This window comes from Dermacentor variabilis, chromosome 10, assembly GCF_050947875.1.
Source record: "Dermacentor variabilis isolate Ectoservices chromosome 10, ASM5094787v1, whole genome shotgun sequence".
NCBI classification, from domain to species: domain Eukaryota; kingdom Metazoa; phylum Arthropoda; class Arachnida; order Ixodida; family Ixodidae; genus Dermacentor; species Dermacentor variabilis.
Genome location: NC_134577.1, coordinates 121,049,809 through 121,076,489, shown reverse-complemented (window position 1 = coordinate 121,076,489; position 26,681 = coordinate 121,049,809). Strand labels below are relative to the sequence as shown.

The window sequence follows — 26,681 nt, the reverse complement described above, 5'->3', positions numbered from 1 at the left end:
CCATGGAAAATGTGCGGCCGTACAAGTATGGGCGGAATTTGGCAACTTCCCAAACTAAGGCCAGGCACTCCCATTCGGTAATGGAAGAATTCCGCTCGGCACGTTACAGGAAGCGGTTGGCGTATGCAATTATGCACCCTGCATTATGCTGCCATTGAACAAGTAGAGCCCCATTTCCATGGTCACTGGCATTTTTGTGAAGTTCAGTGGCGGCGGATGGATCATAATGAGCCAGCAATGGGGGAGCCGTGAGCAAGCGTACGAGGCTGGAGAAGGCTTTGGTTTGAGCAAGGCCCCATGTGAAAGGAACATTCTTCTTAAGCAAGTATTTACGTCTTTTTATAAAGACGTGAATATGAGCATACCCCAACAAAGTTTCTTACCGTCTGTGGCGGAAGAGGCAACAGGAAAGTTCTGGACAGCGCGAATATTGTCAGGGTCGGGTTGGACGCCAGCAGCACTGACAAGATGGCCTAGAATGGTAATTTGACGACACCACGGTGTAAGAATAGGCTAGGTGTGCGAACGGCGGCCGCTAAACATGGAGCGGCAGTGCCCAACACTGGTGCATGTTTTGTTCACTCTCCGACAGATGGCGCGACAATGTAAGGGTTCTACGTTGGTTATGTTAGCGCCGCTTGCTCCTATCTCAACGCGGCTCGGCATTTCTTTTTCTGGTGTCAGGCGTGCACATGTGAGTGTGATGGGCAAGAAATGTTTTGTTCCTCGCTGCAGAACGGGTTACAAAGGCTGTACGGAGAAACTGTCTCTCTTTTCTCCACCGAAAGACGAAGAACGCTTGAATCTTTGATGTCGAGCTATCCCAAAGAAGGATTGAGTCCTTCAGCCAAATGATCACGTCTGCGAAAAGCACTTCGAGCCTCATCTTGTGTCCAAGACCTAGACAGCGCACTACAAAGGACACGTCTTGGTGAGTGCTCCGCGAAAGGCATTACTGGCGAGCAATGCTGTTCCCACAAGATTTCCCGACTGCCCGGCTTACATATCGAAAACGGTGAAAACAAAGAAGCGCCCGGCAGAAAGACAACCGTGGTCGCAGTCGAAAAGGCAATGCGCTTCATCAAAAGATTGTAACGAGCAAGAAGCCTCGTGTAGTAGTGACAGTGGTGGCGTTAATGGAAGCTCATTTCAAGCGTTGTCGAGTGCACCGGAGCACGACATGGATGCGTTTGAAGAGCAAACATGTGATTATATGCCTCAATCTGTTGGTCCTAGCTCATCCCTGGAATCTGCATACGCTCCGTTTGCAAGCTTGTTCGGCGATTTACCACGGTCGTTTCTTCCGTCAAACTCATGGGGATACCACCTGCTTGACTTTGGAGAAGTAAAAAGCATCGTCTTCTCCCAGCTGGAGGGCACCAAAATGCCTGTAAGTCGTTTACTGTGAGATGCAGGCCTATCGCCAGTGAGCACCGCATCTTCGTTGGTAACCACTAAAATTGTTGAAATTCATGAAGATATGCTGACAAACATAACCGCGATGGGCAGGTCAGTTTCAATGGCAGATGTGCACTATGAAGGTGCTTTAACAACTATGGATGACGTTAAGGCTTTCTTAGAGCTTGTTGATAAGACAAAACTGTGCAGTGGTGGACCGAGCACACTGGAGTACCCGCACGCTGAAACAAAATGCGCATATCTTGACAACAACCAGAGATGGCGGCACAAGAGATGCTCTATTGTTCTTGACCCTAGTGACTCGAACTTATTAGTATGTCACAAATGTTCTGGCCTTTCAAACGTTCTACGAATGCACCAGAAAAGAACAGAAGAAAGAAAGCGCGGGCTTAGGCCTTCAGGTACGCCTCCGTTGACTTCATACCGGAGCAAGGACAAAGTTGCAGCACTGCGTCGGGCAAATTATGCCCTGAAAAGGTCAAAAAATCGTCTGCTCAACCACTTTTAAAAAATGTCGGCGGAGCTTGCAGAAGAAACATGCAAAAAAAATGTCAGAAGGAGAACTGGGTGAGAAACTGCGCAGAATAGATCTCCCTAGTGCTCAGCTGACCGTGGTAAAGGAGTGCGTAGCAGCGGCAAGGTTGACGAACAAAAAAAGCAGACTGTACACAGAGGATTGGCTTCTGATGTGCTTGCTGTTGCACATATGCAGCCCATCTGCATACTCGTTCCTGCGAGATAATGAGATGCTCCCCCTTCCTTGTGTTACGATGGTGCGCAAGTACCTGAGCATGATAAGAGTCAGGTGTGGCTTTGACAAGAGGTTTTTCACAGCCTTTAAGAAGAAGATGGCCACTAAAGACTATTTTCAATGGCACAGGATACTTGTTTTCAACGAAGTGCGTGTCCGAAAGGAAATTCGAGTTCATTCGAAGACGATGACATACAGTGGCTTCACTGATTATGGAGACTCTTCAGAGGCCCCCCGACGACCTTGCTGACCACGGGCTTGTATTTACTTTTCGGTCATTTGGTGACAAGTACTCTCGGCCGATAGCAGCATTTGCAAGCAAGGGCCCCACAAAGGGAGCTGTACCCTCTCAGCTCGTTTTAAAAGCAATATTTTTGCTTGAAGATGCGGGAGCCTTAGTCGACGCGGTTGTCTGTGATGGCGCAAGTACAAACCGTGCGATGTGGAAGAAGTGCGGCGTCACTGGAGCATTGCAACATACCCGGAACTGCTTCATCCACCCCGTTGATGAAAAATGCAACGTCTATGTGTTTTGTGACGCACCCCATCTTATGAAATGCGTTCGGAACCGTTTGCTTTCACAGAAAGTGTTGTGCGTAAATGGCGATCGCGTTCACTGGGCACATTTTGACAGGCTGTTTATGGAGGATTCTAAACAGCCGGAAAATTTGCGTGTTTGCCCCATATGGTAAAAAACTTTAATTCGTCAACAGAAAATGATTTATGAGATTAGATGTGGGATGTCATGATGGCTTCGTGAGGTGGCCGTCAGACCGTGTCTTACGGCGACTTCTAAAGCCCAGGTCACGGCCTGCAGTTGAACCGCGGGTTCCGAGCTGGTCACCGCAGCCTCCCACTGCTCTTGGTTGGATAGCTGCCATTCAGCTCTAGGTTTGAGCTCAGGGCATCCGTGCAAGATCTGTGCTAAATCGGCTTTGTCGGCCTCGCATAGCGTACATTCGGGGGAGTGTATCCCTGGGTAGACTATGGATAGTTTGTACGGGTTGGGGAAGGTGTGCGTTTGGAGTTGCCTCCACGTCGCCTGCTGGTTTTTGGTTAAGGAATTGTCAGGGGGTGGGTATTCGAGTCTTCCGTTTTTATAGTATTGCGTAATTTCGTGGTAGGTTATCATGCGCTCTTTTGCTCCTCGCAGGATCGGTTGGCTCACTGCCCGGTTGACGAGTCCTCGGGCGAAATTGTGAGCCGCTTCGTTCCCGGGATGGGACGAGTGCACAGGGATCCAGATGCGTGTTTGCCCGAAATTAACTCTGTCCCACATCAACCCTTCAACGACCGAAAAAATGCGGGTGAAGTTGGCCACTCAGTTGTTCAGCTTGAGTGTAGCGAAAGGCTTGGAATTCTACTCGAAGAGAGGCACAGAGGGGCTCGAAAATGTCAAGGCAACAGTAGAATTCACACTAAGGTTTAATGATCATTTTGATGCTCTTAACTGAAACCATCCAAAGGAAAGCATCACTGTTGGCAGCCGAGATTTGAGGGACCTGGCCTCATCGTTGCATTAGTTAAATAAATGGGAAAAAGAAGTCGTATCAGGAAAAATCTCAAGAGCAAGTTTCCTAACCGAGAAAACCGCTGAGGGCCTTCGTGTGACTATTTTGTTTGCACTGGAACTATCAAGATACCTGCTAAACGAGTGCAGTTTCAAATATGTTTTAACAATAAAACTTAACCAAGACGTGTTGGAACGCTTCTTTGGGATTATCCGACAGGCTGGTGGCCAAAATGACCACCCATCTATGCCCACATTTCTGCAGCTTTACAACATGTTATCAGCTTACAGTTTGATTAAACCCCCTAAATTCGGAAACTGTCAAGTTGAAAATGAATCTCGGCAAGGTGCACCTTGCCGAGATTCATTTTGCAAGTACTTGAAAAGCACAATGTGTACAAAATGCCGTGAAGGGTTATTGGAAGAAAGTGAACTTCATCATCAGCCGGAAAGCAGCCTTGTTCTGTGTAAAACCAGGGGAGGTCTTTTGCACCCAAAGCAAAGTCTTTTTCAGTTGCTTCATGCAAGGTAGATGGAATTCCACAAGCATGCAGCTCTCAGAAATGCCTATGAATTAACATTGGACAACATGCTTGATAAGTACAAGTTTCACTTCTCCTGTACGATCATAGAGAAGTTATGGCTGGCGTGCTACACAGTTATGTAGCCATGAGGATGAGGCAGTTCTGCAAACGAGAAATCTGAGGCAAAAAAAAAAGTCGCAGGATCTGCGAAAGCTGTCGAAGCTTCAGTAGGTGAAAACTCTACATTTAATTTGCTGAATTAAATGATGGGCGAAATGTGTGCCAGTGTTTGGTTTGTTTATGAAACATTAACGCTTGTACGAATAATTCAGTTTATGGCATGTTCTCTGTACATGTCAAATAAATGTCAATCTGCAAAAAACTTTACTGCTTTTGCGTCCCTGGTTTTTAGATGACAGTCGTCCATATGATTGACTCACGCGGAAAAAATGCCGTCAAACCAAGGCTAGGCCATCCTGCACATTAACATCACAACAACTTCTACCAGAACATTCAACTTCGGTTATTAAAAAATGCGGCCTTCGAATAGCCACATTGAAAGTTGTTTTGCAGCGCATTACAATTTAACTGCGAGCTTATATAGGTTACAGTACACGTAAAACTAGTTTTCGTGCGGAGGTTTTGGCATTTCATCATGGTAAGTTTGGTGGGTGGGTCATGTATCGTAGCCACTAATATTTGACAAAGTTCGCTGCAGCGTCAAGGAGCCTGATCAGTATTGCCGGCTACCATTGCGCTGGACTGATTGTGCCATGCTCCTATACCGGCATGGATGAGTATGTGCGCTACGTAGCTCCCGGAGCACGCTTAATCTCGTGAACCGTATGCTTCGTTCATCGCAAACAAGTTTCCGTCTCAAGCTCGAATAACATACGCATCTAGTTTAACGTAAGAAGCGAATTCGGATGTTTTATTGACGCTTTTCACATCCGCAATGACTCTCGTCCTGCTTCTCTGGTTCGAAACCAAGGCCCTTGTGTCTGTGGCCATCTGCTAAGGGCGAAGCAATACATGCACAACTTTTTTCCGCCGGGACGGCCTTCGTTCAGCCACCTAGCCTATTCTTACACCGTGGACGACACCCAAAGTTGCAGTTGGATGAGTTAAATTGCAGGCCGGCGCATTGGAAAGCACCAAGAATAGCAAATAGACGCGCAAGACGACTCGTGAAAGTTGAAGAGACTAAGACGTCATCTAGATAACACAGATATGTGGACTATTTATAGCCACGAAGTAAGGAGTCCACCATTCTTTTGAAGGTTGTCAGGGCATTACAAAGGCTGAATGGCGTAACCTTGAGTTAATGGAAGCCGTCAGGTCTTACAAAGGCAGTTTTCTCACGGTCCTTGTCATTTACCGAGATTTGTCAATAGCCTGATTGGAGGTATATCGATGAAAAGTACTTGGCACTGTGAAAGCAGTCCAAGGCGCCATCGATATGCGGCCGTGAAAGTTGGTGAAGAGACAAAGACATCATCTAGATAACACAAACATGTGAACCATTTATAGCCACGAAGTAAGGGGTCCATCGTTCTTTTGAACGTTGTCGGGGCATTACAAAGGCCAAATGGCATAACCTTGAATTAATAGGGCCGTCAGGTCTTGCAAAGGCAGTTTTCTCACAGTCCATGTCGTGTACCGAGATTTGTCAATAGCCGAATCGGAGGTATATCGATGAAAAGTACTTGGCACTGTGAAAGCAATCTAAGGTGTCATCGATATGTGGCACGGTGTAGACATCCTTGCGTGTGATTTTGTTGAGGTGTCTGTAATCCACCCAAAAGTGCCAACTGCTGTCCTTCTTTTTGACAAGAACAACAGGGGACACCCATGCACTGTACGATGGCTTGATAATGCCGTTAGTCAACATGTTATCGACTTCTCATTGTATCACTTGTCGTTGCGCATCTGAGACATGGTATGGCTAGCGGCGTATCGGATTGGCACCTCAGATTTAAGGGGGGAGGCTACCCTGGAGACCGGACTTTTTTATTTTTTAAGATATCCAGATGAAACTTTCAGGGTACGTTCACACCGCCGAACTATGAGGAACTGCAAAGTTTCATAAAGATATGTTTATTACTTCCAGAGTTATTGAGGTCTAACTAGGTGATTCATGTCTATGCCTGAGGAAGAGCCTGGAGAAATGCCAGGTCATCTTAGGAAGCTGAAATTCACTGTGATGATCCCTTGATGGATTTCCCAGGGGGCTAAAGAGCCCTTTTCTTTAATTTCCCCTCCAAAAAATTTTAAGACAACTTTGAATTTGATGTAGCCAGTAATGACCACATTCATCAAAAATTAATTGCTTATAAATTAGCTTAAACAGATTTCAAAAAAAGAAGCCTGTTACCCCCCAGCAACGTCATTCAGGAACAGAATAAAAAAAAACGGCATACAAATCTGAAGGGCGGTTCTTGAGATATCTCCCTCCCCAGCACCACTACTACCGAAAAAACCGTTCCGAGAAAACAGGCCTTAAAGTTGAACACGTGTTTTTTTTATATAAAAAAGCTCCTGCGGAGCTTCTAATTAGCTCTTGCGGCTCCAGGCACACTCAGTGTGTCGGATTTTCGACTGGCGACAGCCGACAGCACAGTTCCACCGCTGAAAAGCGTCTACGCAGTCGGCACTCGTTGCGGTAGATCGGAAGTTCGATGCTCGTACAAGACGCATATCGCGCTCCCGTGCACCAAACATCTGCACTGCCTTGGACTTTGCCAGCATCGTGTGCAGCGAAGAACTAGCGAAAAAAAAAATAAGCTGAGAAAATAATCTAAAAAGCGCAAGGCGATGAGCAGCTCGCAAGCTCATGTTTAAGCGGACGGAGCAAGGAGCAACAACAACGCGAGCGCGGCGGGCACGGCATCAAAGGGAGCAGGCACGCTTTAGCCCGCTGGATTTGAACGCGCTGCTCCGGGCAATCAACGCTCCGCATCACATCGCGGGAAAACGCCAATAGCGCCTCAACCGCGCCGACGATGCCATTTTGCAAGGCGGCAAAATAGAGACAAAGAATTCACGGTCAAAACGACACCAAGATGGCGTGGGCAGGCCGCATGAGCCGGGGATAGCGCGCGTGCGTGAAGTTTGACTTCATTTCGGCATTTGCACGTGTTTTGTGGGCCGCGGTGGTCTCAAAAGTAGCGTTTTTTTCGTACTTTACGGTTGAATTAGGTGTTGATTATTACAGAGCTGGTAGTTTATGAGACATACAACCCAAAAATATGGTTTTTCAAAAATCGACTTTTTCGCGATTTTTCGGTTTTCAAGGGCCACGTCCTCCCTTAAGTACGATGGGTGAGCAATGATGTCTGGGCTAAAGGGTGGCCGTCAAGGTAAAAAAAATTTCGCAGTTTATTTCAAACTAACTAGGTAGTCAGCAGCTTGTGTCGGAAGAAGACCAGGTGCAATCATCTTGCTAAGTTCGTCTGTGAGAGCCGCTGAATTGAAGGTTCCTGCAGAGGGCAACAGAATTTTGGCATCAAGAGCCAATATCTCTGTCGTTCACAGGCGAGATGTCGCCCAAAGACATGCCTCTTGGAAGAGTTTGAGTCGAGCAATTAAAATTAAGGAGAGGGAGCAGTGAACATGGTATTGGTAAAGGCCAAATTTTTTTCAAGCAATATGTCAGCGGTGGGACATAGTACATAGACGTCGTCAGGAACAGATGGAAACGACAGTAGAGTGACATACATTGTGGCTTGAGGCACCAGCCGGATGTTTTCGGGAGAGCATAACTGTGGTTGTGTGACTGGTGGACTGTAGCAGCCGTGAAGCAGATCAGGCTGAATGACACTAGACACGCAGTGAAAGAGAGCTGAATAGGACGATAAAAAGTATAAGCCAAGTATAACGTTGTAAGGGCATTGTTCCAAAATGGCAAACAAAACAGTGTTTAGGCACCCCGTAAAGCCAATGCGAACGATGCACATACCTAGCATAGTAGGTTTTCTTCCGTTGGCGACACAGAGGGCGCGTGTGATGCTGCAGGTGGGAGCTTTGCTCAGGTGTCGGTGCAATTGGGCACTCATCACAGACACGTGCACACCAGTGTCAATGAGTGCTTGGACACTGACACCATCAACTAAAACGTCCATAAAGTTCTGTTTGGTCGGCAAAGTGATCAGAGGGTTTTGCGGTCGAGTCTTCAATGCAACGTCACCTCCGGGAGCTGCATCGCTTAGTTTTCCAGAGACAAGCATCGAGGCTGAATCAGGGACGGTGGGCGACAAGAATGCGGTGATAGGGACGATGGCCGACGAGCTGGTGGCGAACAGGACTGGTGACATCGGAATGACGACGAATGACTGTTCCAAGGAGCACGAGCGTCATTGTTTAGCTGTTGCGGTGCCAACGGAGGCTAATAATGACGCTCGCTCTGTGCAGGGCGATAATAACTGGTGAAAAGCAGTTGCAGAGGGAAGGAGACAGCATGGTTGTTACAGTGGCGAGCAACGTGACCAATGCGTCGGCAGGCAAGACAGATTGGCCAATCGTCTGTGGTTCGCCACTTGGCTAGATTTCGGTAGTGTGCAGGATACTGCGGACAAGTCAATGCATCTGGAGCATGAGGCAGCTGTGAAGCGGCAGCGGCACATACAGAATGAAATACAAAATTAGCGAGTTCTTCGCGGACTATTACCTGTACAAATGGAGCTGTAGGCAAGTTGTCTGGCTCACTGGGGTGAGAAGAAAGGGCTGCAGGAGTCATGGCTTCGAGTTCTCACCACACTATCCGCATCAGGTCATCTGATGATGATGGTCACTGCACTCCTAGCCTGTCATCACAAGAGGATGTCGCAGCTGCGTTTGGCAGATGTGCGAACAGCGTTGCGGTGCGGAAGCTCTTGGCCTGCACAAAGCGTTGACACTCTTTTATGATGTCCTGTACTGTTCCACAATTTTTGCACGTGAGCAGGTTGAAAGCATCATCAGCGATCCCCTTCAGTACATGCCCAACCTTGTCTGACTCGGACATATCTCTGTCAGCCTTACGGCACAGAGCCAGAACGTCCTGGATGGAAGAGACGTATGGTTCTGTGGACGTCTGGGCACAGGTCGCTTGTTCTTAACGGCACTCTTCCGCGTGGCGGGATGGTCGAAGAACTCCCTCAGCTTCTGTTTGCACGTGTCCTAGTCGTTAAGCTCCTCCTTGTGTTTGTCATAACACACCTTCGTCATGCATTGTAGGTAGAAGATGAAGTAAACCAACATAATCATCGGATCCCATTTGTTGTGAGCACTTACATGCTGATACGTGGCGATCCAGTCTTGCACGTCAACGTGGTCGGTGCCACAGAACACTCCTGGATCTCATGGCTGTAGGCATTGGTGTGGGCCGCGCCATGTCGGGTCCTGTTTCATCCATCATGTTGTCCAGCCAAAGTTGATGACCACTGTGCAGCTCCGTTATTGTTTCTCGTGGGCTCCCAGCACCTCCACCAATTTACTGTGCAGAAGTCGCATATAAAGATGTATTCACAATATTTACAAGAGAGACAATGATGCATAAACAAGATGGCTGTTAAGACCGATCCCACCGCTACGCGTCAAATCATCTTCTCACTGGCACCACTCTTGGTTGCACCATAATCCTATTTAAATAAAAAAAAAAGCACGACGCCATAGCCAGCAGCCGCCCTCTGTAGCAGCTTCTCCGCAATACTTGCCTGCCCATCTCATGTGAAAATGCCAGCGCGCACTCTGTTTCCTATTCCAGTGCAAGCAGATCTCTCGACTTGTTGCATGCCGCATTCACAGCTATTGCTGCCAATTTATTTCGATAAGCACCTTCACCTATCTCTTTCACAGTGCGTGGGGCAAAGTGATGTTAGAAGCATACTGCATGCTTTAAACAGTCGATAACCCAAATGTGCCGCCGTTTTCTCCTACAGGTGGCACAAAGTGAGGGTCATGTTTCACTCTCGCACCACTGTATTGCCAACCAGCTCGATTTCATCTTAGTTTCCCAAGGCTGTCTACACAATGGGAATGGATCCCTCCTGTTGGCCCACGTCAGAATCTTGTCTCGTGCTGCCATGCATTGCGCAACTCTGCATTACATAGATGTCAACAACAGTTTGTTAAATTATTTTGTGACTTTGGATTGTACGTTTTCCAGGTTGGAACATCTTTTCTCATGTTATATATCTTTCTTTCTTTTTTCAGAATAGTATGAACGAGGTTCACTTTGTTTTATTGAGGTTTTACTGTACACTCAATATGGCAAGCACAAGCTTGTGTGTTGACATTGTTTCTGGTGCCACTACATGCCCGAAGCTTATAGCAATGAGGTAGCTCTATTGAAGCCGGTCTGTGAAGTCTGTGTCTTTTTTGTTTTGCTTGCAGAGTGTCCTACTACGAGCTCTCAGTGGATGGTTCACCGCGGACGAAGCTCAAGAGCTCGGGCCTGACCATCTGCTCCGGCACAGGGTCCACCTCGTGGTCCTTCAACATCAACAAGGTCACACCGCAGTGCATACAGAGGATCCTTGACATTGGTGCGTCACCAAAGCTGAGTGGGCTGTACAGCCAGCTGCCATGGCAGCTAGGGCAATAACATTTGCCTAACACAGTGGACTTCTGTTAATTCTGCTCCGGTTAATTCATTTTTTTCTTGACCCACACAGTAGGCCAGTGGCTATGGTGTTGTGCAACTAAAACTCGAGGCTGCTGGTTCCATCCTAACCGTGGTGGCTGCATGTCAATGCCAGCAAAATGCAAAAACGCTGGTGTGCTTTAGATTCTGAATAATATCAATCTCTCGGGAGGGCACAAGAATTCATATCGCCCGAAATTCGCACCACCCAAAAACGTTCAGGAAAATCTGGAAATGAAAGTATTGAAATGCAAGCACACTTGAAAATTCTTTATTTGGGACCTAAGAAGTTTTGGCTTTGTTCTCGTTCTATCTTTTTTTTTTTCAAGGTCTGAAAAAAAAAGAAAAGAAGAAAGCATGAAAACGGTCGCTGATATCATCCGCAGCCATACCGTGCCTGGTCGTGTAGCCCGACGATTCCGCATCGGTGTAGCAAAGCCTAACCCCTTTATTAAATTCAAGTCTTGATCCAACTTTGTTGGAATTTTCAGCCTCTCTTTGAAGGAAAGGGCTTGCCACTTCCAAAAAAACATCTTTGTTGAGTCCAGCTTGTCGCAAACATGTCCGCAAATTTGTTACAGTGGAATCTTGTTACAATGAACTTTGCGGGACCGCCAAATTTAATTTGTTAAATTCAATTATTGTAGTACTGAAAAACCAATATTTTCATGTCAATAATGTAACACAACAACGAAAATTACATACCTTTGCAGCAGATGCACGTGTTCGTATGTAAATAATAAATGAGAATGCTGGGCACAGTTTAATTACAATTTATTGGTTGAAGAAGTCTGTAATCTTCTGGTAAGTAGAAAGCAGCGTTGCAGAACGAACGTTTCCACGTCCTCGACCTTCTTTTGAACGTCATCGGGGCCATCTTTACAGCGCCCGAGGAATGATCGCGTTTTTTCTAGAAAAACTAAAACATACGAGCTGGAAACAGTCTCTTCCTCTTTGTGTGTTGATCCAGTGTCAGCATCGTTGCCATTACTGCAATCTTCTTGCTCACGCACTTTATTCACGATGTCTTCATTGGTGAGCTCCACGGATCTAGCCACCGCGGTGTCAACAGGGAGCTTCTCGGTAAGCTCATTTCAATTTTGGGTTGAGCTCCTCTGTGTCCTTGCAGTCTTGTGGGATAGGTGAAGCATTTATATGGCCTGCCTTTCGCCAGCAGTTGCTGATCGTACTTGCCTTCACGTGCCACCACGACCCTGTAAGCATTTCTGCAGCTTGACGGATGTTTACCTGTGTAGGCAGCTTCAGTCAAATATTGATCAGGAGGCGCTGCACAAGACACTTATGAAATTTGGCCTTCACACATCTGGTGATGCCCTGGTCCAAAGGTTGGAGCAAAGAAGTACAATTTGGGAGCATAAATTCAAGTTGCACATTGTTAAATCGCACGTTCACGATATGCGCCGAGCAATTGTCAACGATGAGGAGAATTTTTCTGTCTCTCTTCTTGTGTCGTCAAGCTGCTGCAGCCACTGAGTGAACAATTCTCGCGTCATCCACGCTTTTTTGCTGGCTCGGTAGTCGCAAAGCAACGTTTTCAAGCAGCGCGGCCAACAACTAGCGGCTTGAGTTTTTCCGTGCCCGTGGAGTTACAGCAAAACGGAACCAATACGTAGAGACGTGATTTCTTCCCGCCCTTGCACCTGTCACCTTTGAAGTTCATTACTTTATCAGGCAACAACTGATAAAAGAACGCCTTTTCATCGCCATTGAAAACGTCGTCTGGAGAGAAAGACTCGATCTGTCTAAAGTGAAAACGTCGTCTGGAGAGAAAGACTCGATGATCTGTCTAAAGCGCTCGTTCCGCCAGGCAGCCGCACTCTTGGCATCTACTTCCTTTACTTCGCCACAAGCAACCTGCCACGTAATGCCATTCCTTTGCAGAACTGGTAAAGCCATCCAGCACTTGCATCGAAACCGAAGATGTCCAAGGTGGCTGCATACTGTAGCGCCTTCTCTTGAACAATCGGGCCTGACAAGGGCACATCATTTTATCTGGCATCCTTATGGGGGGACACAGATCTTAAAAATCAAAAGAATCGCGAAAAAAATCGACATTGTGAAAGTGTTATTTTCGAAATCTAGAACTATATTTCTACCTATCTGCCAAGTTTCTTGTTTCTAGAATAAGTATTTTAGGTGAAATACTAATTTGCGCAATGAGTTCCGGCTGAATTGCAGCCAAAATGAACCTCAAAATGGCCCTTTCTTCCCATCGCGCAGCTGCCGTTTCACACTGCCTATCGCCGCCATCTCAGTTTCGTTTGAAAGAGCCACCTTCCTGCTTAAGTTTCCCGCCACCGGTGCTCAGTTTCGACCATTGGATGGTGCAAAATAAATCAATAAAGAAAAGCACGTTATTTGTTTCCTATTGGCTGATCGAGCCCACGTGAGAAGACCGCTCCACCCGATTGGCTGAGCTGGCTGGTGTCATCTGCTAAGCGAGCTGGCCGTCGCGCTGAGACGCTATTTGAAAAACTGCATGCAGCGACTGAGAAACGCAAGAATGCCCGGGTCAGCGAGAAAATTTCATATGCTGAACAAATTCGGCAAAAAGCGAAAGAAATTGATGGTTGGTAATGTTAAAGGTCGCCGCACTTCTCCAAGATGCGGCAAGGGCGATGTAGAGGCTACATCGAGTGGAAGTTGGCGACAACGGCGTGAGTCCAGCGTGTGCGCCAGCTCACGAAGCCGACAGTGGGCGCGTCCGCCGTGACACGGTGATGCTGTAGCCTTCTGATGTGGAGCAGAACACAGGATTAGAACCGAGAAAAAACTCCTGGAACTCACGTCAATGGCAGCGACGAAGCGGAAATCGGATTGTTTTAACCACGACAGCGGTGTGGTCGACAGTGCGCTTGACGACACGGCATTCACGATCATCAATTTGGATCTGGAACACCAGCTTTCGAGGTTTACAAATTGCACAGCGTGTGATAACGGCAACGTTGAGTTCAAGAAAGATGAGTGAGAATACGGCCTCGCTGTGAAACTTATGCTCATGTTCCAACTGCGGAGACATCGCGTCCGCGTGGAACTCGCCGCGTGTGAGCGACGATCAGATGGTGAACCCGTTCGTTGTAAATATTTGGCAGCGCATGCTATGCAGTGCACTGGGAAACAACAGACAGCACTTAACGATATTTTTCCGGTGATGAACATTTCCAACCGCGGTCTCCACAACAAGACGTGGCAGAACTACGTGAAAAAAAAAAGAAATGACCCCTGCAGCAATTTGTGCGGCCGAAGAAGTGGTGAAGAAGTGAGTCATTCCTTGGCCGACACTGTTGAAAGGGCACTGAAGAGAGGACGTTTAAACAGCAGCAGGCAATTAGACTACATTCCTGGTGGTTATTAGGAATCTACATGTGTAAATATGTGCAAAACATTTGTTAATTATCATTAAATTTCGCACTGTTTGTTTTTTGCATTTTTCTCAAAACACAAATTTTTGGCTCCATGCTATCTGAACACCTAGAGCAGTTAGAACCGAAATTTTTTTTGCAGAATGAAGTCTAATGTGGTACTCTATGAAAGATAGCAAGCAGTTTTCTTTAGAACTGAAATTCTTTTTGCAGGATGAAGTCTAATGTGGGTACTCTATGAAAGATAGCAAGCAGTTTTTTACCTTTCATTTCAGAAATTAATTATTTTGCTACATTTTGTGCCACATGGTCGCCACATTCTGTGGGCTTACATTCAATGGGCTGTAAGGTATGTATTGATGGTCCCATTAAAAAAGTGTTTGCTATACTTCAATCCTTACTCCGTATGCTATCTAACCACGCCTTACAAATAATTTTTTATTGTGCCATTTATTTTTAATTGAGGCTGCAAACAAATGTAATGAAATGTTAATTACTTTAAGAACTAATTAAGCTACACCAAAACTAAGTACGTATTTCAAATCGGTGCAAAAACATCAGTAAGACATAAGAGTTTAATTAGTATATATGGGAAAATAAATGATTATTTATATAGCGGTTTCACCCCTTAAACCACGTGAGGACGGCGTTGTCGACATTCTGGTAGTTGCCAAGCCGCAAGCGTTTTCATGAGGGAGCCAGCTGTGACTCTCGATGCAATTTCATGATCTTTTCCCGATCCTTGAGCATCGTTGCCATTGTTGATGGGGGAATATCATGCTCCCTGCACAGGTCAACTTGCTTTCTTCCAGCATTCAGCTGCGTCAAAAAGTTCACTTTTTCTTGGAACGAAAACTGGCGTTGCTTCTTAACGCTGGGGCCAGGAGAACTCATTGTCAGAAAAGCGAACGCACAACACAATCACAGCACCGATCGCTATCGACGTGGTGACGCTAGGCCTACGGCGTAGTAGGAGAGTCCAAACATGACCGTACGCAACACTCGCGCTGATGCTGATGCTGCTGGGGCTGTACCCGTTGAAAAGGGTTCCCCAGCGCATGGCTGCTGCTGCTGCGGATGATGATGACAGGTGTAAGCCTCGGGGATTCGGTACCGAAACTTCAACGAAATTTCGTAATAACGAAACATCTTGGTGATCACAGGATTACTTATGTATGTTATTCTGAAATATTCGGTAATCTGAAATTCATAGTGCTGAAAGTTTTTCACATTGAAAACATAGGCATTTTGGTGGGGTCTAAAAAAAAAATCGTAAACCTGAAGAAATCGTTAATGTGGTGTTCGTAGCAACGAGATTTTACTGTACTTGCACGCCAGCGAGTTGCTAAACCACCACATCATGTCAGAGAACACTGTCCATGCTGCTACTGAAGCATCGTGAAAGGGGATGGGGAAAGAGAGAACATGCCCATGTATGCACACACACTCAAAGCAAAAGGTATTTTTATTTTATGTGTGGTGGCTTAGTGGATATGGTATTGCGTTACCAAGCTAAAGGGCGTAAGTTCACTTCCGGCTGCAGCAGCCATATTTAAATGGGGTGGAATGTAAAAAATGCTCACGCACTTACATTTTGGTGAATGTTAAAGTGGTCCTGAACCACTCCTCGGGCTTGGTGAAAAAATGCAGTCCACGGATAGTGTACGCTGCTGTTAACATCTCAGCCAAATTTCGCAGTCATGCGAGTCGTGTGGAGCTCGAAAGCGGAGTGGGATGTCACTTTTTTCTCAAACACTGTCCTTTCAACAATAGCATGCTATATTTTGTCATATAGGAGGTTCCCATACGCAGCTGCTACTGGCAGATAGCTGACATTAATCAAGAAGGGGGCTTTGATCAGTGCGCTTGTTCCTACTCTTACTGTGTATATTGATTGATGCAGTTTTTAAGCAGGCTGAAGTAAGCGAAAATATGCTTTCAAATTTCAGTAAGAATCGCATACAGTAAAACATCGTTATAACGAAGTTGAAGGGGGGGTCGTAATTACTTCGTTATAACCATTAGTTTGTTATAGCCACTATCCATTTCTATCCACAATTAGCAAGCAAGAGAGGATGTACTCATCACCGAATCTCACAGCAGCCCGTCACGCAAAAAAAGAAAATGGCCGTTGCATGGAAAAAAACACGCGAAAAAAAAGACAGCAAGGAATGGCTCCTTTATTCACGCCAGACGGCTCATCACTGATCAATCAGCAGCACACCAGCTGGTGGCTCACTTCACAAAAAAAAGTCCTTGATAGATTTTTGCCGCGTCTTCTTCAGGGGAATGATGGCTTTTTCAGCTGCAGCAGCTATTTCGAGTCCATCATCGCCGTCATCGTGAGTGCCAAAGAAGCGTCGCAGCAGGTCTGCCACATCCAGCGCTTGTGCGGGCGTCGGTACGTCGGGTTTGCCAATATTAGGCTTCGGGCTGTCATCGATGCTTTCATCGCTGTCGTCATTAGGCACCCCCATCACCGCGCGCACAATTTCCACCTCCGTTAGCTCTGCTGTCGTGATCGTGTCGGCATCGGCACTGACGTACGTCCAGAAAGTGTCGCAGTTGGTCACAACGCCAACGTCAAAGAGAGCGTCCCACAACGCTAGGGCTTGGTCACCCACGGCATCCTCGTTCGTAGCAGCAACCGCCGATGGTGACAAATGAAGCATGTTGGAAGCAGTTGGCAATCATGCTTGCCGGTGCAGCCATCCAAGCAGCCTGTAGCATCTCGCTTGCCATGTACAAGTCGATTGTGGACTCGCGCTTCATGCTCATATTGAGCAGAATCTGGTCGATGGCATGTTTGCAGTAGCCCAACTTAAAGTTCATGATAACTCCTTGGTCGAGGGGTTGCACAGCTGCAGTGCAGTTTGCCAGCAAGAAAGATAGCTCGATATTTTTTAGCACAGCGGCAGTGTGGTGGGCTCTACAGTTGTCCAGTACGAAGCATGTCTTCCGGTTCAGCTTGCCCAGCCACTCGTCCCACTCCCGCAGCCATTGTGCGAAAATTTCTCTCGTCATCCCAGCCTTACGGTTGGACACATAACTCACTTGGACCTTTCGTTCGCCTTTGAAGCATCTTGGTGACGCACTTATGCTGACCACGATTGCCGGCACCTTTTCCGACCCATCCATGTTGGCACAAAGCAACATGGTTACGCGGACCTTGCTCTGCTTACCGGCCTGGCAGCGTTCACCGTTGAAGGCCAAGGTTCTTTGCGGCAGCATCTGGTAGAACAGGGCTGTCTCATCCGCATTGGACAAATCCTTGACACTGTGTTTTTCTAGCAGCTGTCCAACGTTTGTCTCCACCCACGCCACTGCAGCTTCACGGTCGACAGACTGCGCTTCCCCGCTGACAGCCCTGCCGACGATGTTGTGATGCTCCGTGAAATGCTGCAGCCAGCTGACAATCGCCATAAAACCTTCATGCCCCATGATGCATGTGAAGTTCCTCGCTTTGCTCTGCAACAGTGCCCCACTCTTGCGTCCAAAAACCACTTGAAGACCGCCTTCTCTACAACTTGGAAAGCGGGGGCTCGCAACTTCTTTCTGTCGCCTTTTGCGCCACGTGCGATAGCACTGGTGACAGCTTCTTTGCTGCTCAAAATCGTCGACAGCATGCTCAACGCTATGCCAAAATCTTCTGCCACTTTTTTTTCTTCACGCCGGACTGTACTATAGCCACCTTCTGCTCGATTGATATTGTTTTGCACTGCAAGTAAAGTCGAATACATGATGATAGAGATCATCCCTAGCCCAACTAACCGCGAAAGTATATTCATCTTGAATGTCTACAGTAGTCCCAAAGCACCAAGACAACGCTTCAAAGCCCTAATCACCAAGGCCCCTCAACTAGCGTGCGACTCCCCTTTGATCATAGCTGGTGACTTCAACGCGCCGTTCCACACCTGGGGCTACTCATATAACACTAACAAAGGGGAGGAACTCTGGCGTGAGGCTACAAACCTAAACTTGATGCTAGTCACGGACCCAGCATTCCCCACCAGATGCGGAACATCGTCGAGCCGTGACACAACACCGGATCTCACCTTTGTCAGGAGCAATGCAGCGGTCAAGTGGACGAACCTTGGGGTAGACTTTGGTAGCGACCATTATATCTTGGTCACGCACCTCCAAGTCGAGCAGAAGAGACAGCGCATGTTCCAGTACACAGATTGGGACAAATTTCGCAAAATTAGGGAAGAGCGAACGGAGAGTGAGGACAAGCCTAGCCTCGAACAATGGGCTGTCCAGGTTAGACAAGACATCAAAACTACCACCAAAGAGGTTTGTACCGATCTCCCAGTGGAAAAGATGGACAGCCGTCTGGCTCACCTGCTGGAGGCCAAGCAGTCCCTTCTCGCCAGGTGGAAAGGACAACGGCTCAACCGCAGACTAAGAAAAAAGATATCGGAAATCAACAGAACTATAGAGGACCACTGCAGAGTCCTCTCTAAACAACAATGGGATGAGGTGTGTAACTCGATCGACGGGCAGATGCGAAACGGGGGCACCTGGAACCTCCTAAAGCATCTCCTCGACGAGACGAACACTAAAACCAACCAACGCAACACACTGGCGCGCGCTCTACACAAAGCCAAGCGAGAATATTCGAGCAATGAAATTTTATCCAAACTAGTGAAGAAGTACCTATCAGTCGCATCGAGCCCTGCACCACCTTCCCCTGACTACGAAGGCTCCGAGAACCCTGAGCTCGACGCAGAATTCGGGATTGAGGAGATCAGGCAGGCGCTCCATGCCCTCAGCGGCAGATCGGCTCCGGGTCCGGACAAGATCACAAACAAAGCTCTACGAAACCTGGACGAGAAGTCCATCGAATACCTAACGGACATCATTAACCAAGCATGGAGCAGCGGTAAAGTCCCGGAAATGTGGAAATCGGCCAACACCATTCTCATCCCCAAGCCTGGCAAGCCGCCCAGCTTCGATAACCTCCGGCCAATTTCGCTCACATCGTGCGTGGGGAAGGTTGCTGAGCACGCAATCCTAAACAGGCTTTCACGCTACCTGGAGGACCACGACATTTACCCACACAACATGATCGGCTTCAGGGTCGGTCTCTCGACGCATGACGCGATGAAGCTCATCAAGCATCACATTATTGACTGTAATACGCGGGACACGAGAGCCATACTAGGTTTAGATCGGGAAAAGGCCTTCGATAACGTTCTTCACTCGTTCGTTTTAAACACAATCTCGAGCCTTAACCTGGGGAAGCACTTTCATTCCTACACGAGATCTTTCTTATCAAACAGAGAAGCCACCCTTAAGATCGGGGACCTGACTTCAGACATGATCAAGCTGGGGTCTAAGGGGACGCCACAAGGGGCATTCATATCCCCAACCCTCTTCAACCTCGTCATGATTGGACTTTCCAGGACACTCTCTGCTATCGACGGTATCAGTCATACCGTATACGCGGACGACGTTACCATCTGGTGTACGGGAGGTATTGACAGACAGGTAGAGACGGCCCTGCAAGAGGCGATTGATGCTACCGAGAGATACCTTGAGTCCACGGGCCTTCGGTGCTCACCGCACAAGTCGGAACTGCTACTTTATCGACCCAAGCGCAGAGGCCCGAAACCAAAGGGGTGGAAACCACTTGCCGAATGCGACATAAAACTGCGCACAAACGACGGAGGCTATATTCCGAGGGTGGATGCTATCCGGATTCTCGGCATGATGGTAGAGTCGAATGGTTCAAACAACCAGACAGTGCTGCGACTCACTAAGAAGACGGACAATGCCATCAGACTAATCAGAAGAGTGGCCAACCGGCAGCAAGGCCTCGGAGAAGATAACCTCGTGAGGTAGGTACATGCGTTCGTAATGTGTCATTTTACTTACGTCGCGGCTATGCACAACTGGCAAAGATCGGAGCAGGATAAGCTCAACGCATTAATCAGGAAGGCAATCAAGAGAGCTCTCGGCATCCCCATATAAACTCACACGGAACGCTTACTTCAACTTGGCATGCATAACACGCTAGAGGAAATAGCGGAAGCACAAGAGAGGGCCCAGTTCGTCAGACTATCTACCACACAAGCTGGAAGACACATCTTACAGGAGCTGGGCGTTCCTCCCAGAGTAATGAAAACAAACTTCTGTAGCATTCCTCGAGAGCAGCGGGACCGCATCATTGTCGCCCCGATCCCACGAAACATCCATCCAGAGCACAACGTGTGAAGACGTCGGGCGCGCGCGAAGGCTCTCCTGGAAAAGGCTCGTGAACGGGCTTCGGAGAACAGTTTCGTAGACGCAGCGCGCTACGCTGACAGACAGGCCTTCGCTGTAGTTAGCATAGATCATGAAAGGCAAATAACGAACGCAATCTCGATTCGGACGACGTCTTCTGAGATCGCAGAGCAGGCTGCAATAGTGATGGCCTTATTGGACGACAAGAGGACATCAATCTACAGTGACTCCATATCAGCTGTTAGGGCATTTGCCAAAGGAACCATATCCGAGCTGGCCCTAGGGATACTAGGAAGCAAGGAGATCAAGCCACACACACATTGATCTGGTTTCCAGCCCACATGGAACAGATCGAGGGTGCCCCACCCAACCTCAATGAGTTGGCACACGGAATTGCGCGAGGGATCATCAATCGCGTAGCTACCGGGCAGCGTGACGCTGGGAGTACTGACAATCAGGACTGTCCTTCCTCGTACACCGAAATTACTAAGCACTTTTACTTGGCTCGGAGGATCTACCCCCTCCCACATTGCAAACTCAATAGACCTCAGGCTTTGACACTAAGGCTTCTACAGACGGGGGCTTACCCAAACCCCCTACTTCTTCACAAGGTGTATCCCGAAATTCAGACAACAAATGCATGTGCACTATGCAATGACTTAGCGAATTTACCTGACATGCTCTGGCGATGTCCCGCGTTACGCGGCGATGAAAACAACACTGCTTCACGTTGGGATGCGGTCCTACACAGTCCCAACCTCGAAGAACAGTTATGGACTGTCCAACGGGCCCGCGACACGGCGGAGAGGCTTGGCCTCTCTGTCCCGACGTGGGAGCGGCCCGCTGCGCGCTAGTGCGCGTCCTAAAGGACCCTAATAAAGTTTTTCAACCATCCATCCATCCATCCATCCGTTTGCCGTTGTCCATCTCCTTTCTGGCGGTGGGAACTCGCATGAATGAACCAATAGAAACACTAATATTGTTTATGCGCACGGAGGCAACTACAAGCAACAACAAAACTGCAGTCGGCGCCATCCAGCGGGAGAGCGGGCAGGGTCCACTAGTTCCACAGGAAAGGGGAGGCCAGGAGACACGCTCGGGAGAATCGCTCGGGAGACGCAAATGTGGCGCGCTATAAGACGCTGACCTGACGGGTACCCTTGCTTCCCTCGTCCATACCCAACCCCCGACACAATCAGGCCTCCCTAACTCCACTCCACCCCCCGAGACGGAATCTCCCAGCTCACCTCCCACAAAAAAAAAACAGCAAACCACACAGGAAATACCATACCCTCAGTTGACAGACATAGATGCCAAACTCGCAGCGCTTGAGGCTAAATTCAATCGTAAACTACAAGAACTCGAAACACGCCTCGAGACTAAACTCACTCACCTCGTAGAAACCCTCACGGAGAAATTAGAGAAACGCATGGATGTTATGCTTAACCAGATGCTTGAAAACATAGAACACCGCTTCACACAAATGCGCCTTTCCATACCCTCGCAACCCACCCTTCAGCCTACACAATTCACCCCTCTTAACCAACACATTCCAATGGACACGCAACTAACCCCCCCCCCTCTCCGCCCCCCCACGCTCCAGTATGGCGGTGCGGGAAAATAATAACCTACAAATTCTAACTTGGAATTGCCGTGGCTTCCGCGTCAAGCGTGCACCTCTGCAGTTTTTACTTCCTACACTTACTGCTCAGCCCCAAATACTTTACTCCAAGATGCTGCACATTGCGCAACACTTCCCAGCTACACCTCGGTACATTCGGACGTCACAGACAAACCCAGGGTGTCCACACACATACACTGTAGCATCACTCACAGGGTACACCATATCGCTTCAGATACGCCCTGTGTGATTACTGAAATCATACACCATAAAGACACGTTACCATCCATATTTATTGTCAACATTTATCACCTCCCATCACGCCCGATGGCGTCTCTAGAGACCCTACTTCGATCGGTCCACCGGCTGGCAGGAAAGCACCCCCTGTTAGTCGGCAAAGACTTCAACAGTCAACATACAGACTGGAGATACAAAACAACAACACACCGAGGTCGCAGGCTCTGACTGCTCCTCCAGTACCTCCACCTCACCGTACACAACAGCTTCCTGACTCCCACTCGTATCGGCAATAGTGTCTGTATGGACACCAGCCCGGACCTGGTGCTGACCCACTCTCTCCGAGGCGTCACCTGGACCAGAACACAACACACACTAGGCAGTGATCATTACATAATACAGGTCACTGTCCCATAAAAACAACCCAGTCACACTTACATGACACACTGGGACTCTCTCCGCACCACTCGGGCGGCCCGCTCTGATACCCCTATTTCCGATATCGACACCTGGGTGAAATCACTCCAGGATGACGTCCAACGCAACACAAAAATCATCGAAACCCCTACAGAAACCCCTACTTTAGACACCCGAATTGCCCACCTCCGGGAGGCCTATCACAGCCTCCTAGAATGGTGGAAGAAGAATAAGCTAAACAGGACACTTAAAAAGCGGCTGGCCGCGCTGCAAACCCAAATCCAACAACATTCTGAGGAGCTCTGCAGGTCCAACTGGGGCCAGATATGCGACGGCATTGCTGGGAACCTGTCCACCAAGCGGGCCTGGCAACTCCTCCACCACCTTATAGATCCAACGCAGACAAAAACAGCAACACAACACCATGTAACAAGACTCATCCACGTACACATAGACAACTCTGACAGCCTTATAGACACACTTCAAAAAACCTGCACCTCCCCAGGCACACCGACTCGCTTGCCTCCCTATACAGGGCAGCCCAACCCCACACTCGGCACGGACATAACGGAGACGGAAGTCAGAGCGGCCCTCCTGACTCTCCGTACCAGCTTCGTAATCTGGATGATCAATCCATCACACAGATTACGGACTACTTCAAGCAATTTTGGAGGGAGGGCACCCTCCCCCAGTCCTGGCGTCATGCGAAGGTCATTTTCATACCCAAACCCAATAAACCACTTACACTCCAAAACCTTTGCCCGATCTCGCTAACCTCATGCCTCGGAAAGCTTTTCGAGCATGTAGTATTATTGAGACTCACACAACACATGGCGAAAAACGACCTTTACCCTCATAGCATGGTGGGCTTCCGCCCCCATTTGTCTGCGCAGGATGCCATGCTGCAACTTGCGCACGACATTTTCAACCCTCTTATCCCGGGTCACACAAAGGCAGTCTTGGCTTTGGACCTCTCCAAAGCCCTTGACCGCGTAGAACACCAAGCGATCATGACTGCCCTCTCGCCACTGAATGTAGGTGCACATACGTACACCTACATTCAAGCATTCCTGACCGACCGCACGGCTGAAATACATTTTGGTCCACTCACTTCCCTCTCTTTTACTTTACGGAGTGTTGGCACCCCGCAAGGGTCCGTTCTGTCCCTCTTTCTATTTAATATTACCTTAATCTCCCTGGCCCGACAATTAGCAATCATACCCCATCTCAAACACACCCTCTATGCCGACATCACGCTGTGGACTACCCACAGCAGTGACGGCGACATAGAGGACACTCTCCAGTCTGCAGCCACCCTGACCCAAAATTATGCTGCCAGTATTGGTCTTTCTTGCTCCCCATAAAAATCCGAACTACTACTACTCATCAGACCTCATAATCGCTGCTCCCCATGCTCCCCCATCACGATTGAGCTGGACGGACGCCCAGTGCCGGAGGTTGAAACCCTCTGCATACTGGGACTCCATATCCAGAGTGATGGTAAAAACACCACCACTCTGAAAAAACTCAAGCGGATTGCAGGTGCGATTTCACACCTCATTCACCGGGTTTCAGCGCACCACAGAGGCATGAAGGAGCGCGACCTATGTCTCCTCACATGCCTTCGTCCTCAGCCGTGTGCTTTACGCAACCCCATATTTACACTTATCCCAACATGATACTAGTGCCCTAGATGCCTTAATACGCAAGGCGTACAAAGTAGCACTAAAACTACCCCTTAACACACCCACAGACCGACTACTCGGCCTGGGCCTCCACAACACTATCGGGGAACTTGTAGAAGCCCACCGACAGGCGCAATACATTCGCCTGACACAGACAACCACTGGGCGGCACATCCCGGACTCCCTCGGGATCCGAATACCGGCCAACGACCCTACACTACTTGCCACCCCACGCCACATCCACCGGGAGTTGCTTATTTAGCCGCTCCCGAGGAACATGCACCCACATCACGAGGAGCGCCGCCGAGCTCGAGCTAAGGCACTCCATCGCTATTACGGCCCCGAACCGGACACCATATGGGTAGATGCCGCATGCATGGGAGAGCAAGCGGTTGCTGCCGTGGTGGACTCCTCCCTCTCCCCACTCATCACGCTACCCCTCCCCCCACACACTTCCCCAGAAGCTGCAGAGGAAGCTGAGATTGCCATTGCCATCACCCATACGGAAGCCTTTTACATAATAACAGATTCAAAAACAGCTATATTAAATTTTACACCAGGCAGAGTCCATGTTCCTGCTTTTTACATACTGGACTCGCCCGTTGCGCCTCCACTCCGCCATGTGGAGCTGATATGGGTGCCTGCGCACGCCGAGAATCCCGGAAATGAGGTTGCCAACCTTTTAGCCCGAGGTTCTATTAACCGGGCTCAGGTGGCCTCCGATCCGGGATTCACGAAGGAGCGCATGCACTCTTTCAGCGATCTGACGCAGGCTTATCGAGCCGCACGTCAGATCTACCCCCCACCTCACCCATCCTTAGACAACAGACATGTGACACTTTGGAGGCGACTCCAGACCCACACACTCCCCTCCCCTGTCACCCTATCCCATTACCATCCCTCTTTCCTCACCCCCGCCTGCACCCTCTGTCCAAAACCGTTCGCATCCGCCATCCACATCCTTTTGCTTTGCCCGGCGGACCCTCCCCCGCGGGGCCTGGAGCACCTGACATCGTGGGAGGACTGGGAGACCGTGCTCCGCCCAGAGGACCCGGCAACGCAGACCATCGCGACCAGCCGGGCTACCAGTGTTATGGACCTACGGAACATAAACACTTGAGTGGAGTACGTACGGTCGTGCGGGGGTCCAGGGGCCTGCGTGCCCCGAACACCTTTGTTTGATTAAAGTTTTTAACAACAACAACGGGTACCAAAATGGTCAAGAAATGCTTGTTGTGGGAAAAAAAATTGATTACGATTACGTTACTTCCTAATGTGAAATTTGAGCGCAGCTCTTCAGCTGTTTCGGCTTTTCTATATACTGAGGCAAATAATTCAAGCAAGACATGTATGTACAGTTACAACTTTTTATTCTTCACTTCTTCAAGAAACATTCCACTCCTAGTTCTTGATTGTCATGAATGTAGCTTTGTGGTCAGAGAAATAGATGGATATATGGATATATATATATAAATAGATGGTGATTGGCAGCGATACCGAGAACAATAAAATAAATGTAAAGCTGAAATTGAAGCATCTAAAGACAAGTTTTTTAACGGTGACATTGTCAGCATGTTAATGAACAATCCGAAAAAGTTTTGGAAAGTAATCAACCCTAAACACTCCTCTCAATCCACTATACCAATCGTTAATAATGGTGTGCTACTCTCACCATCTGAAGCTGCAACTGAATTAAACTCGTTTTTCAGCTCTGTATTCACAAACGAAAATCCAATTCCACCTGAGCTTACGTTTCCTTCAATTAACTCATCTATGAATGATCTCATAATTACACCAAAGGGAATAGAATCGACCATCGATCGACTTTCAAATAACTCAGCGCCAGGTCCAGACGGCATCTGCACAAAGATGCTTAAAATGACTAAACCTATAATATCTCCCGTATTAGCCACCCTTTTCAAGCAATCAATAGATACAGCAATTGTACCAGATGACTGGAAGGTCGGTCGAATCACTCCCAGTTACAAATCAGGTGACCGATCAGTGCCCTCAAACTATAGACCTATATCTTTGACTAGTATTCCATGTAAATTACTTGAGCATATCATATCTTCCGCAGTTATGAAATATTTATCTGAACATAACTTTTTTTCTAACAATCAGCATGGATTTCAGCAAGGACGCTCTTGTGAAACACAGCTTTTTGAACTTATAACTGATCTTCATCAAGCTGTTCACGATTACATAAAAATCGATGCCATATTTATTGACTTCAAGAAAGCATTCGATAAAGTTCCCCATTCTCGCTTAAAGATGGAACTTAGCC

General features: G+C 48.1%; 1 protein-coding gene across 2 annotated transcripts in view; it reads left to right on the top strand.

Moving 5' to 3' along the window:
* The window catches only part of Nadk2 (NAD kinase 2, mitochondrial), a 95,586-nt gene that overhangs the window by 45,933 nt on the left and 22,972 nt on the right, over positions 1–26,681 (top strand). For both annotated transcript variants that reach the window (XM_075673350.1, XM_075673348.1), the window contains exon 6: positions 10,577–10,728. In XM_075673350.1, the coding sequence (XP_075529465.1) occupies positions 10,577–10,728 (152 nt within the window). The remainder of the gene's footprint in view (positions 1–10,576; positions 10,729–26,681) is intronic.